This window comes from Rhinichthys klamathensis, unplaced genomic scaffold (genome assembly GCF_029890125.1).
Source record: "Rhinichthys klamathensis goyatoka isolate OS25496 unplaced genomic scaffold, OSU_Roscu_1.1 h1tg000431l_1, whole genome shotgun sequence".
Taxonomy (NCBI): Eukaryota; Metazoa; Chordata; class Actinopteri; order Cypriniformes; family Leuciscidae; genus Rhinichthys; species Rhinichthys klamathensis.
In genome coordinates, this window is record NW_026606927.1 from 491,731 (window position 1) to 505,849 (window position 14,119).

Genomic DNA, 14,119 nt, shown 5'->3' on the forward strand with positions numbered 1-14,119 from the left:
TCAGTCATCAAGCTCATACAGTGAAAAACAAATCAGGCACTGTGCTGCAGTTTTCTTAAAGCCCTCTTCAAAAAGCACAGCTTGCAAAAGTGACTGAGGCTGAACAGCGGGTGCAGACCCACAGGACACAGCGTGCAAGGAATGTAAACTAAAGTAGCTCTATGAAGAGAAGCTCCAGGATCCCAGTGATATGACTGACAATCACCAGGTAATTAACATCAAATCTTGAGTTACAGAGCCAAATATATGTCAGCCTTCAGTTTTAGCTGATGGTTTGCATTACTAGTCACACATTTCTTGAAATTATGTTTCATTAACAAAGTTCGGGAGGAGCACGTTCAAATGATCTATCCAATCAACATGTCATCAGCAATTATCACGTCTAATCCTATCAGCATGAGAGGAAGCCTATACACACACAGTCGACTCGCCTACGTTCCTCGACAGTTTTCAGCGTCCCACCACCAGCCCGACTCCTCACTCTTGGCTTGTTCCCACCACAGCCATTTATTCTATCTGACTTATTTGTAAGTGTGAACCTGTGAAACAGGCGTCAACACATTTACCATCAGACGATTAATTAAGTTCTGGTGTAATCCATGAAAAACTGCACAAAGAGCAGCTTAAATATGATTATGAGTACCAATTTGTATCTTGTATGGTTTATACTAAAGGGCTATTCATTTTGGGATAAGTTACCCTTCAAATAAAAGTCCTCAAATAAAGTTCTGCACCTATTGACTTACAGTAAGTGTTCAATTATTGCTGCTATGATTGCACACATTGGCTGGATATACTCATACCTGGTGCTGTCTTCCCAGTAAGGACCAGCTTGTTTGGCTGGTTGCTGGCCTTCAGCTTCTGCGAACGGGGCGGGTGCAATGTTTGTCTCGCCTGTCGTTGTCTCTTCAGCTCTTCCTCGCGCTCCTGGGCTGCCCGGATCTCCTCTTCGATCATGGACAGGGTTCTCTGTTTTCGTGAGCGCAGCTTGAACGGCCCTGAGGTGACTTCTGTGTCCTGAGCACGAGTGACAGCCGCTGTGCTCCTGAGCTCTGCTGCCTCAGAGTACTTACTGAAATAGCTGAATTCTGGTTTCTCCGCTGGTGGTGGAGAGGGACTGGGGGGTTTGTAAGTGTTCACTGGGATAACTGGGGCGGCTTGAACTACAGTTATTTGAGGAGCAATTGTTCTCGTCTCCTCTGGAAGGGATGGCACTTTGGGAGGTGGTGTGACGGTAGATCTCTCCACTAGGGGTTGGGGTTGAATGCTTTCCACATGTCTCTCGGGGATAGGGGACGAATGTTGTGTGGCCTGAAGAGGCTCCCATTTGTCATTCTGCTGAGCAATGGCTTGCTGGATAGCATTTTGGACTAGAATACCAGCATGGTATTCCAGCTCTTCTTCCGTCAAGCTTTCTCCGTGATAAGACCCACTCTGTTCACCAGGAGATTTGATACCACTTTCATGTTTCCCATTGATTGGTGTAGTGGCCATTGGAGTTGAGGGAAAAGAGTACTCCCCAAGAGAGTTTTCCAAATAGACACTCATGGTCTCATTTGATGCACCACTGTCACTTATGTTGTCCATACTGAAGTCATTGGAGAGCGTCTCGAGTACAGTGGTGTCCTGAGACCGCAGGGATAGGTCATCTAACCCGGAGTCAATTTCTTCCGTATGGTAGGAGCTGTTCAAAGAACGTTGACACAAATCAGAATCCTCTTCCTTCACAATGGTCATCACTGCCCGGGCACAAGTAAAATCATCATCTTTAAACTCGTTCTGAGCCAAACCATTTTTGGGTGGTATGACAGATTCTCCCGAGCAACAGTAAATCTTTTCAGCTTTAACTTCACTTCCGTCATAGAATGTGACCCCTTCTTGATTGGCAACTGTGACAGAACCGCATGGCTTCTCTACATGCGTGACCTCGGGAGTCCTGAAGAAAGGTTTGGCAGAGTAAAGCTGCGGTGCCACGTTCCTCTTAGGGGCTGTGGGCTGCTTGCTATGATCCATCTGCAGAAATTGCTTGCGTGCTGCAGAAAAGTCAATCTCTTCCATGACAACATCCTCCTTGTTTCCTGTTTCAGGTTGGATGAAGGAGATTGTCTGTCTGGGTGCAGCTTGTGGCATACGGTTGGTTTCTGGCCTCCTCTGCTTCCTCTCCTCATATCTTCGAAGAGACTCCAGCTGCTCTGGCTCCAGCTCCTCTTCCAGTGCCTTTTCCTGAGGTGGATTCCACCATTTCGCTGCAATTCCAGGATTTTTCTTGACTGCCTGACCCCGAATGAGTTCCAGCCTTTCCCTCTCTAGCTCTGCAATCTCCTCCGTGGGTCTGACTTTCTTCACCCGGACTTCTTTCTCAGTTGGGTTGTCAAATAGTTTTGATGGTTTCTTCTCTTCATGAAATGGTCGGAGCTCAAAACGTGCCTCTTTCTTGATTGCTGTCCTAGGGGACTCTGGTGACCTTGTACAGTCGTTTCCTATCATCGCTGCATGACCATTGGGTTTAGTGTTAAAGTTATCATCAACAAAAGTGGTCTGTTTTTTGCCTTCTAAAACAACTTCATGGTTGTGTAAGGGTGATGTGTCACAGGTTTGCACAGAAGGTCCAGTTCCATGACCTCTAATTGAGATAATCTCTGGGGAACTTGTCCCATTTGAAGTCATTTCGGCCCTGGGGTCACAGCAGTTGGCCTCAAGGACCTGATCCAGGTACAGGATTTCCTTGGCTACTTCGCTGTCCAGTCCTTCTCCCCCGTGTCTCACGCTGTTCTGCCCACTTCTCACATAACTTTGCTGGGTCTCAGTCTGAACTTCAAGCTCCATACTGCTCTCACCAGCAGATATCACACTCACTGAATCGAAAAAACTTACAGTCTTCAGGCTTCTCTCTCTTTTCAGCTCACTGTCATCCTCTGAGAGTTCAGGGGACTTCTAGGGAAATAAAGACAGAGATCACATTAGTTCTAACATGCATTCATGCAATTCTTCTTCTTCACATTATACACTGCATCAGGGATGGGCATTATGGTCGCTCATGAAAATACATAATTGCATGACATAACTTTTTTTCTAACTTTCAGGCATTTCACACCTTTGAAATTCAGCAACTACACAGTAATACATTGGGTTTGTTTGATGACCTGAACACTATTTCTGAAGTTGGGTGCACACATGTAAATCGCACTTGAGTCTACTTAAGAAGGTGTTCTGTAGCGCAGTTTCTGTGAACTCTTGCTGCTGATATAAGAGAAATCGCAGAAGTGAACAGCTCTTGATGATGTAGAATCTGTGTCTTTGCATGCAAAAATGCAACGTTGAAAATAACGTAGGATGCAATGGCCAAATATGTGCATAGATGGACCCCTTCCCCAAACCAAAAGTACTTGGTTTATTTATCTGCAGAATACTGTTCAGTTGTTTTTGTGTGCAGATTATCAGAAATGTCCAAAACTAAGGGAACCTCAATTATATTGGTTGCTACACCACCAACTGTCTGAACATCAGAGACCAATACAACATCCTAAAGGTTGTGATGATGATGTGGCCATCATGCATAATATAGGTGGACTGTGATAAGATGTGGAAGATAATGGGTTTGTTGAACTCTGACCTCTGCTATCTGATCCTGAGTATTAATAATTGAAGGTCCCTTCTCTTGGTCTACTCAGTGGTATAATGGAGTTGCACAAGTCTCAAGTGAGAGGAAAACATGGGACTTTCACCTTAACACACCCACATCAAATGATAGGAATTCATGCATATCTTTTTGGATGGAAAATACCATTGACCTGCAATAGAACATAAAGTACATATATTTTCTGTTTCAATTTCTTCTGTATGCCTGAAGGATTTTAGTTTATGCATTTGGCAGAGCATTCATCCAAAGCAACTTACATCTGTTTTCCTGCGTATCAAACCCATGACCTTTCATAAGGTACAAGAACATCACAAGATAAGCAAGGTTGTAATGATTTATGCTCAGCTCAACTCATGAGAAACAAACCAAACACAGGCTAATTTGAAGAAAACACTACAGAAAAACATAAAAGGAAAGGTTTTGCATGCCCTAGTTTTCGTTATACCCCTCCATCTCTATGTCTAATGGGTGTGAGTGGGTAATAGATCCTAGTTATTTACCAAAAGAAAACACGATGTCTAGACTATGTAGACACTCTTTATTTTCTGAGGAATAATTGCAAGGGGTTTTCTTTTGCATGGATCTGGTACTGATACCTATAAGTGGTCTAGTAACCCTGAGGGAGATTGTTGAGATGCATTTGCAGAATGAAGCACAGTAAAGTCTCCTCAGGGGAAAATACCACTTATTACACTGAGCTTTGCTTTCATTGCTACTCATTCACCAGATGGGACAGTCCTTTTTAAATGAAAAATCTGACAGAGCTTTATTTATTTTTTGTCTTAGGGCATTTTCAAATATTTTTTGAGGAATGACAAGCTTGCTAAAATATGTTCTACATTTTTCTTTAATGTTATTAGTGTATGCAAGTTTCTATTTTATGCTTTCTTGTTGAACATTGGCATCAAATTTGGTATGCTGTTCCAACCGAAAATCTTCAGCTGATATTTGTTCCAAGTTTGGAAACCACAGGATGCCACAAACCAAAGCAAGTAAACAGTATCCGAGCAAACTTTAGCAAACCTTTAACAACAAAACTACTGCATCCATACAAGATACTAAAACGTGAAAGTGTTATTGCTAGTAAGTGCTAGACTCCTGTCTAGAGTGCAGTTTTACTGAGGCAAACAGTTATAGTGCTGGTAAACAGAGGCCATTGCAGGAATTCTGTTTCTTTGCTCAGCATTTATGTTTTAGAGGCGAGTGTGCATGCCTGAGCAATTTCAGTTGTTTGCTGTTGTTTGAAAGTTGGTGTTCCTGAAAAGGCTAATCAGAGACCTGTAAAGAAAATAACGGTAATATAACCTGCCATAAATGGAAAAGCATAATAAACTAGTGGGAGTGCAGCATAGTGATGTTATTTTTACTGGACTGCCTAGAAAAGAGGAATTTGTTTTGAAATAACTTTATTTTCAGCTCAAAGTCATGTGCTATTTCAGGTGATGGTGTGTTCATAGCCACAAAAAGTAAACCTATTCTTGTTTTATCACTGGATGGAACAAAATCTATATTACATCATTAGAACTGGGATTCTAATACACTTTTAAGCAAAATTTCTTTATGAGCAAATAAATATACCTGAGCAAATACTTTAATGGGAACAATATTATAAAAAAATAAATAATTTACACTCCACTTCAGAAGAACCATTTTTGGCTCCCCAAAGAAGCTTTCAATGTATAGTTATTAAAAGAACCATTTTTTTTTCTTAGTGTGAAGAACTTCTAATAAACCTTTTTCCACTTTAAAGGGTCATGAAACCCCCCTCTTTCAGCTCAAGTCTAGCTCACAATCTTTTTAAAAAAATGCAACTTAAATGGACGTGGATGGCTATGAGAAGGGGTGTGGTAAGGCCATCACTGTCATCGCCAGTATCCCATGCATATCGACTGTCACTAAAAGCAGTGGTAAAACGTGAGGAAATGCTAGATTTTTTTTATAGCTGGCAAAGTTAAAGTCTTATGAAATACGACACTTTATTATTGTCCTTTCAAAAGTAACTGAATGCCCTGCTATATTAGCCTACAGTAATCATAATTCTATTGAGAACATATTAATGTAGGCTACATGTATAATTATAATGTTATTATAAATATATAGTTGTTTATATAGACACTATAAATACATATATTTGAAAATTATTAATTTTCCGCTTAAAAAAAAACGTTATGTGCATAGCTAGATCTACGCGCCCCCTGAGCCCCCATAATAAAGATGGCTCTGTGGAGGTGGATGACGTCTCATTTTAGACACACACACACACACACACACCTCTGAAGGGATAGAAAAGTCCTCGGGACTTGGTACCGCATCACTCGCAAGACGCAACCTGCATTGGTTGTCAACAAGGCGAAGTCAACCATTCTCCAATTCTCGAAGCTCTCTCGAGAAAAATGTTTGCGGCACACACGTTTAGATGTGTCCGTGGTTGATGGAAAACCAACCGCCCAGAGCCAGCGTCTAGCCCGGGCAGCATCGCGGGGAAACATATTCAACCCAATTGGACTTTTGCACCACGAAAACAAACACTTGCGTGCGTCCCATGATTGCCTCTCTCATCTCTACTACGCGATATCACAGTTTGACATGTCACTGAAAGATCCACGTGGTGTCATGAATAATTAAGAGACAGTGTCTTCTCATAGGATATGAAAACTCAGTCTCATTAATAATTATGAGACACCGATGAGTCATCAACGCACTCACAGTGCACTGCCACGTCACAGCCTGTGACGTGGACACGATGAAGATTTTAAACCCGGAAGACAAAAAAAGCGGAAAAAAAATCAAATTTAACCATTTTAACCCTGCTATTAAATCTAACTGATGCTAACATTGTCTTCAATGGTGTTCAACACATATACCTCTGATAAAATCTCAGAAAATTTGGTTTGGGGTTTCATGAACCTTAAAGAACCCTTTGTTCAATGGAAAGATTCCATGGATGTTAAAGGTTCTTAATGGAACCATTGATTCCAATAAAGAACCTTCATTTTAAAAGTGTATCATTATTACATTAATTCAACATTCATATTTTTACATGATTAAATATATGAATCTAAAAATATGATCCAGCATTTTATAAAAGCAATATCCAATCAAAGGCAGTGTTTGTATTTGTATGTGCCAAATGAAAAAACATAACTAATATTACCAGATTTTCCCAAAGTATGTAAGAGGGCTTTGATCTAAAAAAGCAGAACATGAACTGTTTAAGTGAATCTGCAGATTTAATTCAGATCAAACAGTGTTAATAACTTCCTTCTTATCTCAAGCCGTTCTGGTCTGAGTAGCAGGCAGTGTCACATGTGTCTTTAATGTGGCATGAGCTCAATAAGACCCCTTTCTTCAGTCACACAGACCACCCCCCTTCCCTTCAGGGTGTGTTCACTAGCGTCCAGCCCAAACTCTCACCAAATAATGACATTGGGAAGTCATGTGAATTTCCCTTAAGCCAACAGCCAAGGACAGATTTACATGCAGAGGAGTTGAGCACTACAAAACATTTAATCAACTCGTCAGTTCTGAAACAAAGCCATGATAAAATATGAATCTAGTCTGCATGAGGCCACTCCTTCCCTCATGCGAAAACCAGTGATGATCTAGTGGTTGGAAATTGTTTGACATCACCGTGTGAGAATTGTCAAATCTGACCAGGACGTGTTGTTGAAAGGTTTCATGAGAAGTGCCACGTGTTTTTACCACAGTCTCATGTGTCCTGTCCAGCAGTTCCCACAGCAGGCGGACATCCAATCAAGCATTAAAAGCATTAAGAGCACAACACATGGTGTTTCCCTCTCTTTCTCCCAAACAACTCTCACACACAAGGAGAAATCACAAATGCAATCTCTCTAATATCTCAATTAGTCCTCAGCAATGAGATCTAATTAGAGATCAAACACTCCTGCTTGTCTTAAGTCTTCTCAAAAGAGATCTCAACAGTATCTCAAATTGTGCTCAGATTTCTCAAGATTTTAATTTAATTTTAACTTAATAATTTCTCATCAAATTCTTCCAAGATCAAGTAAAACACAACAGTGACCATGCACGTATCTTCAGTAAAGAGTTTGACATGAATCACAACGTTTGATTCTCAACTAAAGTATTCGAAAGTTGTAGAATAAGACAAAGACTTAGGGCCAGATTGACTAACGGGGACAGGATTTACTAAAGACATGTAAACAACAAAAATGCGAATATGTGAAATGGTGACGTCATGCGCATGTGTATTACCTATTCAGTCTATAGTGTTTCTTTACAAAGTAACATCGCCAACTACTGGCCTGGCATGAATAATACAGCGTTTTTTTGTCGTTTTCGCGGATCCCTGTAAACGGGGATCGGTTTGACAAAGTTGTCGCCAGTATGTGGAAATTGCAAAGGAAAAACTTGTCTGTTTTTAGTACATCATTGTTGTGTAAACATGCCCTGAGATTTTTTTTAGCAAGGCCAAGCTGATTCGTTAAAGAAACATAACTAAGAAATCCATGAAGTCTCTTGAACAGTGAAAGAGTAACCTCTAGCAATCCTCATTTTTTTCTTTTCAATAACCATAAGCCACTCTCAGCTGTCTTTGCAGTGGCTGTGCATTAAACCTGTATTCCCCGGAGTCTGTGGCCCTGAGCAGTCAGGAGTGAAGGGACATCAGTGTGTCCTCCGAGGAACAGACACTCTCCACGGATGTTCCTCTAAACCCCCTCTGACATTCCCGGCATAGTTCAGCTGTCTTCCAGGCTCCGGCAGTCTAATAGAAGTGATGAAGGATACACAGCCCTGCCTCACGTCATTAAACTGTGTGTGTGTGTGTCTATCTGCATGGTCTTGAATGTGTATATAAACCTACAAAAGACCAAGATGGATGGAGATAAACTCCTAGTATATTTATACAACTTGTAAGTTAATGTGTTCATGGGCACAGTGCCTCACATTTGTCTTCTTACACTGAAACGGGTTTATTGGTGCCTCTGTTTACGTTGCGCTCTGCATGTTGTTGCCCTCACAGCATCTGGAAGTGTTTAGTCAGACAGACACCATTTGGGCCCTACTTTCTCTTTCAATAGAGTGGCCCCAAAAAAGTATTTGGGCACTTAAGCCATGTTTAGGAATGTATGAATGTTTCTGAGCCATTTTTGCATTGACTTGTAAGTGTTCCCCAGTCGATGTTTAATGGAGGTACAGACAGGTGGAGTTCATTATATCAAATATGTTCTACCAATGTTTGACGATCATATATAGTTAATTTCATCATTCAAAACTTCCTTCTTAAAAAAATCCTTCTTTTAAATAAAAGCCACTTGGTTTGATATTTTGATGCACTCTAGAAAAAAAAAATGCTGGGTTGTTTCAACTCAAATTTTAATTAAAAACTTTAAACCAACGGGTGGGTTTGTCCATATATGACCCAAACATGGGTTGAAACAACCCCGCATTTTTAATGAAACCCAGAGTGTAATGAAAATAAATTTCCAGTGTGGTTTAAGTGTTCAAAATATATGTTTTAAGTCAAAGAACAGACAAATTCTTCAGTTTTAAGGGTTACGCAAGATGCCTGTGTCTAGCATGAGTTTCAGCAGCTCATAAGGGCAGACCCATCAAGCCACACCGCTGATGAAAGACTCCTGAAATAGGATTATCAACTCTCCTAGCGCAGACACAGAACGCAGGACTTCAAAACATGAAACAATCCCAATCATTTCTCAATTGGATCCAGTGGAAAGCAAACAGAGACTTTTGCTTTAGGCAAGTGCTTCTTGGAGTTTAACAATATCTCATCAAATTGCTCTTCGATACCAAAGTCTGCAGTCAAATATCAGAGATCTCATTATGGACAAGAACAAAAATGCCAGGCCACACTTTATATGAGGTAGCCTTAACTACTCCTAACATTAAATACCCACAAGACCATAGATTTAATAAATGTTGTTCTGGATAATGCATTTATTGCTAATGAAAGGTAGGGTAAGGGGTTTTGGGGATACTGTAGAGGTCAGTTAATAGTGTAAGTACAGATGTTAAGTAACAATGTAAGTTAATAATATTAATTAAAACGCACCGATTAATAAGTAAACTGTATTGTACATACAGTAGTAGTTAAGATCACCTATAATATGAAGTCTTGACCAAATCCCACAATCATATTACTCAACAATCATCATTTTCATTTTTCCCTGATGTATTTTAGGAGAAACATCTCACACAAAGCTGATATATTGATGAAACGAAACTAAGACCTCAAATAGATCTCCTGAGCTATGAACGTGTAACTTCTTAATCATTACTTCTCTCAGACTCAAAATGAAAATATGAAACTATAGGCCTCCTATATTTAGTCCAAAACCGAATTCCAAGGAGTGAGTTTTCTTCCTACCTTTTTCATACTTTCCCAATTTTCTTAACAGACTTCTGCCATGAAATCAGAGCTCCTTTATATGAAAAAACGAAAACCCAGCATGCACTACAAGTCCTGAGTGTCCTGTTGTCAAATCTGTAATGTGAGAAAGAGTCCTCCTCACACTATAAGGCTTATAGTGAAACCCGTCCCGGGGCGACTTCTTCCCACCCCCGCCCCTCTTCCTCATGTGTGCTGCACTCACCCCGCAACACTCGTTTCCGTCCGCTCTACTACAATGCCTCTCTCTCTTCTGTCCGTCCCGCAGAGTCAGGACTCTTGTGATGTCACGGGCAGAGGGGGTCTGGTTTAAAAGTGAGGGGTGTGGTCTCCCTCTGTCCTCACACAAAGCAGCGCTCTGTCGGAGCCGACCCGGGCCGAGGGAGTCTCCAAACTCCTCTAGAGACACCTTACAAGGAAAGGCGCAGGGCGTCTGGGTGAGCAACACTGTTCACCGCTGACTCAAAACACGCGGTCTGGATTCTCTTACTCACACTGGAGATACGTTTACACATTCACAAGTTTCAGAAGCTGAATTTTTACCTCAGCACAGTAAAACTATGGGAAACACTTTAGAATAATTATATAGGCTAGTAACAAAGAACTGTGGACATGTCCTCCTGAATGTCTACAGTGGATAGCTATGTAAGCAATAAGGTACGAGAGGCTGTGCTGTATCGTGAATAAGTCACGGCTGAAGGGCTTACTATTATAATATCATTATGTTAATATTAGATACAGTTCTAGCCTCGAGCACCTTATTGCTTTTATAAAACGGTTACCACAGAATACTAATATTAAAGCCAAAAAAATATGTAAAATCATACAAGTAAAATCACTAAAAGCCTTCCTTCCGCTGGAAAAAATAGTCCCTGACCGTGAACAGCAACAAGTTATTATGAGTTAGTTGAGTCAGTCGGTAGAGAAGACTTCTATATTGACTTCTATAAGGACTGAAAGCAACGGAGAAGCAAGACGCAACTGACAAATGACTAGCGTGTCAGGGCACGGGAAAACCCATTAACTGTTAAAAGGCCAAGATATCGCAGCGGACATTCAAACGGATATTTTTATTACGAATATAGGACTGACCTGAAGGAAGATGCTATATCTACTGTAAATGCAGGTACACTCGCTTACTCAATCTCTCACAATACTCTACTCTATGAGCTTCAATGAACAATATCAATGAGAACATATGTTTACGTTGCTATGAGTGGCTGCTAAGGGTGTTGTGTAGTGATACATAGAACCGTTGGGTTATCGTGAATAAAACACAGCTATTGACCAATCAGAATACAGGACTGGAACTATCCGCTTTATAAATAGTGGGTACGGCATTGCTCTATATATACTACCATTTATGATAATACTGATACTATCTGCTAACCCATTCACAGTAACCAACCCGTCCCATGAACAGTATGAATTATTACAATGTGATTTGTGTTCATCTAATCAGGCGTGTCGTAGTACTCTTTTCAGGAATTTGCTCACAAAAGCTATGGTGTAATATTTGTATCCCATTCCATATTTGAACACCATCTTATCAGGTTATGAAGTACACATTGTGAAATTGGGTAGATGAGAATTGTTCTCATTGAAACCTAAAAATAGAAGTTGGTACAGTACATCCCTGATGAGATTTCGCTGTGGTAAGACTATAATGTCCTTGCGACAACAAGTGTCTGCTTTAAATGGGACAACAATAGAATTAGAGATAAGAGCAGAAGAGATCCAGGCAAGATCGCTGTGAGAACTGAAAGCCACTCAGTCATACAAGGCTGTTAAAGAGCCTTTGTGCTAATAATAACACACACGCTCGCGTCTTTACTGAGACACACAAAGACACACAAAGACCGCAGTATAACCTTCATGTCAACCAACACTTCACATGATAGACTGACTGAGACTGCGAAGTAAAAGAGTGTTTCTACTGCAGTTTCAATAGCGTGTCCTCAATATCCTTCACTTTGAAAAAGGTTTAAAAATGCTAAAGTTGTGGGTTGTGGGAAAGTTCTCCTCCTCTGGAGTTTGAAGGCAGTGTGTTTTAATGGAGGATGTTGACAGCAGTGGGATGGGGTGTGCCATCCTCTGCTAGAGAGATTCTTCCGCCCACAATCTGTGTGTCACTGTGCATCGGGAATAATAATAATAATGCAGTGCTGGGGAGGCTACTGTCAGACTGTACTTTATTATCTTACAGGCTTCTGATAATGTATTATCAGATCTGATCATGTTTCTTGGTGTATTTTACCTTTTCGAGAAAGTGTTTTACATGTGGAATACCATAAAAAGTCTTAATTATTACATAAAAAGATGAAATTATGTCACGAAAGGTTGAAATTTAGTCATAATGATGTCATCATATTTTTAACATAAAAATCAAATATGAGATGCTAAAATCACATTTGTCAGATGAAAAGGCGAAATTATGACATAAAAGGTCAAAATAGACAAAAGTCAAAGTCTAAATTATGTGATAATAAATTATGAGATTAAACAGATAATTATGACAGTTGAAATTAGGATATACTGTCAAATTTATGAAATGGATGATGAAATGTAATATGAAAAAGTTGAAATTGTGACTAAATTGAAATTATGATATATAAAATAGTCAGAAGTCAAAATCATTATATACTATAACATATTTATTAGATGAAAAGTTGAAATTATGACATAAAAGCTCAGAATTATGATTTACTAAGTATACAAAGTCAAAATTGACAAACGTTGAAATAATGAGATACTAAATTATGAGATAAAACTGATATTATGACACAAAAAGTTGAAATTATGATATACTAAGTCACTTTTATTAGATACAAACTTGAAATTGACAAAAATGCGAAATTATGAGATACTAAATTATTAGATAAATAATTTATACTATTATTTTATACTAAGTCACATATATTTTTTTAATTTATGAAATTGAAGTCGAAAGTTGAACTTGTGAAATACTAAATTGAAATTATGATATAAAACATAATTTCTGATGTTATAATGTTGATTGACCAAATCATGATATTTTTTATCATGTGGTGGAAATGAGCTTCCATATTATTTAGGAAGAACTAAAACTCAAAAACCCTAATTTAAATAGAATAAAAGTATGAGATATATATTTAAAACAAGATATTGTAATTTCCTTTAACACTGTGACAAAATTAAGCAATGTAGTGTTTTGTCACACACACTATAAAAGCTAATTGTTGAAAACAGCTTGTTACTGGAAAAACTAGAAGATATTGAAAAATTAGTTGTCACTCTACTATTAAATGAAATGCTTTTTATTACTTGCCAATACAAAAATACCACACATAACGTAGTGCCAACTAGCCAAGATGGCCAAATGGAGGTCATGTATTCCAGGTGTGCAAGCAGCTGTCAGATGAAAGGCAGCTCTTCAGATATAACACACCTCCTTGAGTGAGCCTAATATAGTACCATTAAATGAATACAATCATCCCAACCTCAAACCCAAGCAATTCAAACCACACACATACTAGGAATTATTATTATTTATAGCTTGAAGACCAAGCAAGAATATGTCATTTTAAATCATTCTCAAAAGCAGTTGTAAACCGTCTTACTCAAGAAAGCCTTCACAAAAGTAATAAGACAAGTGAGATACACCTCACAGGTGCCACTTTTAGAGCCCTCAGAACCAGGATTCGCCATTATGGAAGTGGGAATGACAAAAGCAAAAGCCATCTTAAAGTGACTGACAGTTTACACAGTGAGAGAGAAGTACATTGTGTCTTTTGAAAGAAGAATAGGGGACTGTAGAAATGAAGCCAAATCAATCAATACGTCCACTAAACGAGTCACGGCGACTAAGACTTACAATAGAACTAGAACCATAACAGAACTAGAAAGCTTCAGGGCCTTATTATACACCCTATATACACACCATAGCAATGCAGCGCCAGGCGCGACGCAAGTGTGTTTTGCTGGTTTCAGCCCGACGCAGTTATCATTTTCACGTCCTGCGCCACGTTGTTTAAATTGCAAATGCATTTGCGCCCATTTGTTCGCCCATTGTTCGCCCACGAGCAGATCCGTTTCCTCTCTGGAGACTCATT

The 14,119-nt window shown here is 39.5% G+C and overlaps 1 protein-coding gene across 5 annotated transcripts in view; it reads right to left on the minus strand.

Moving 5' to 3' along the window:
- LOC130071175 (A-kinase anchor protein 2) overlaps positions 1–14,119 on the minus strand; it is a 112,542-nt gene that overhangs the window by 8,649 nt on the left and 89,774 nt on the right. For 3 of the 5 annotated variants that reach the window (XM_056235825.1, XM_056235822.1, XM_056235824.1), the window contains exon 10: positions 804–2,934. In XM_056235825.1, the coding sequence (XP_056091800.1) occupies positions 804–2,934 (2,131 nt within the window). Of the gene's footprint in view, positions 1–803; positions 2,935–10,007; positions 10,188–14,119 lie in introns of those variants that run through there. The other 2 variants (XM_056235826.1, XM_056235823.1) reach the window with 2 other exon arrangements.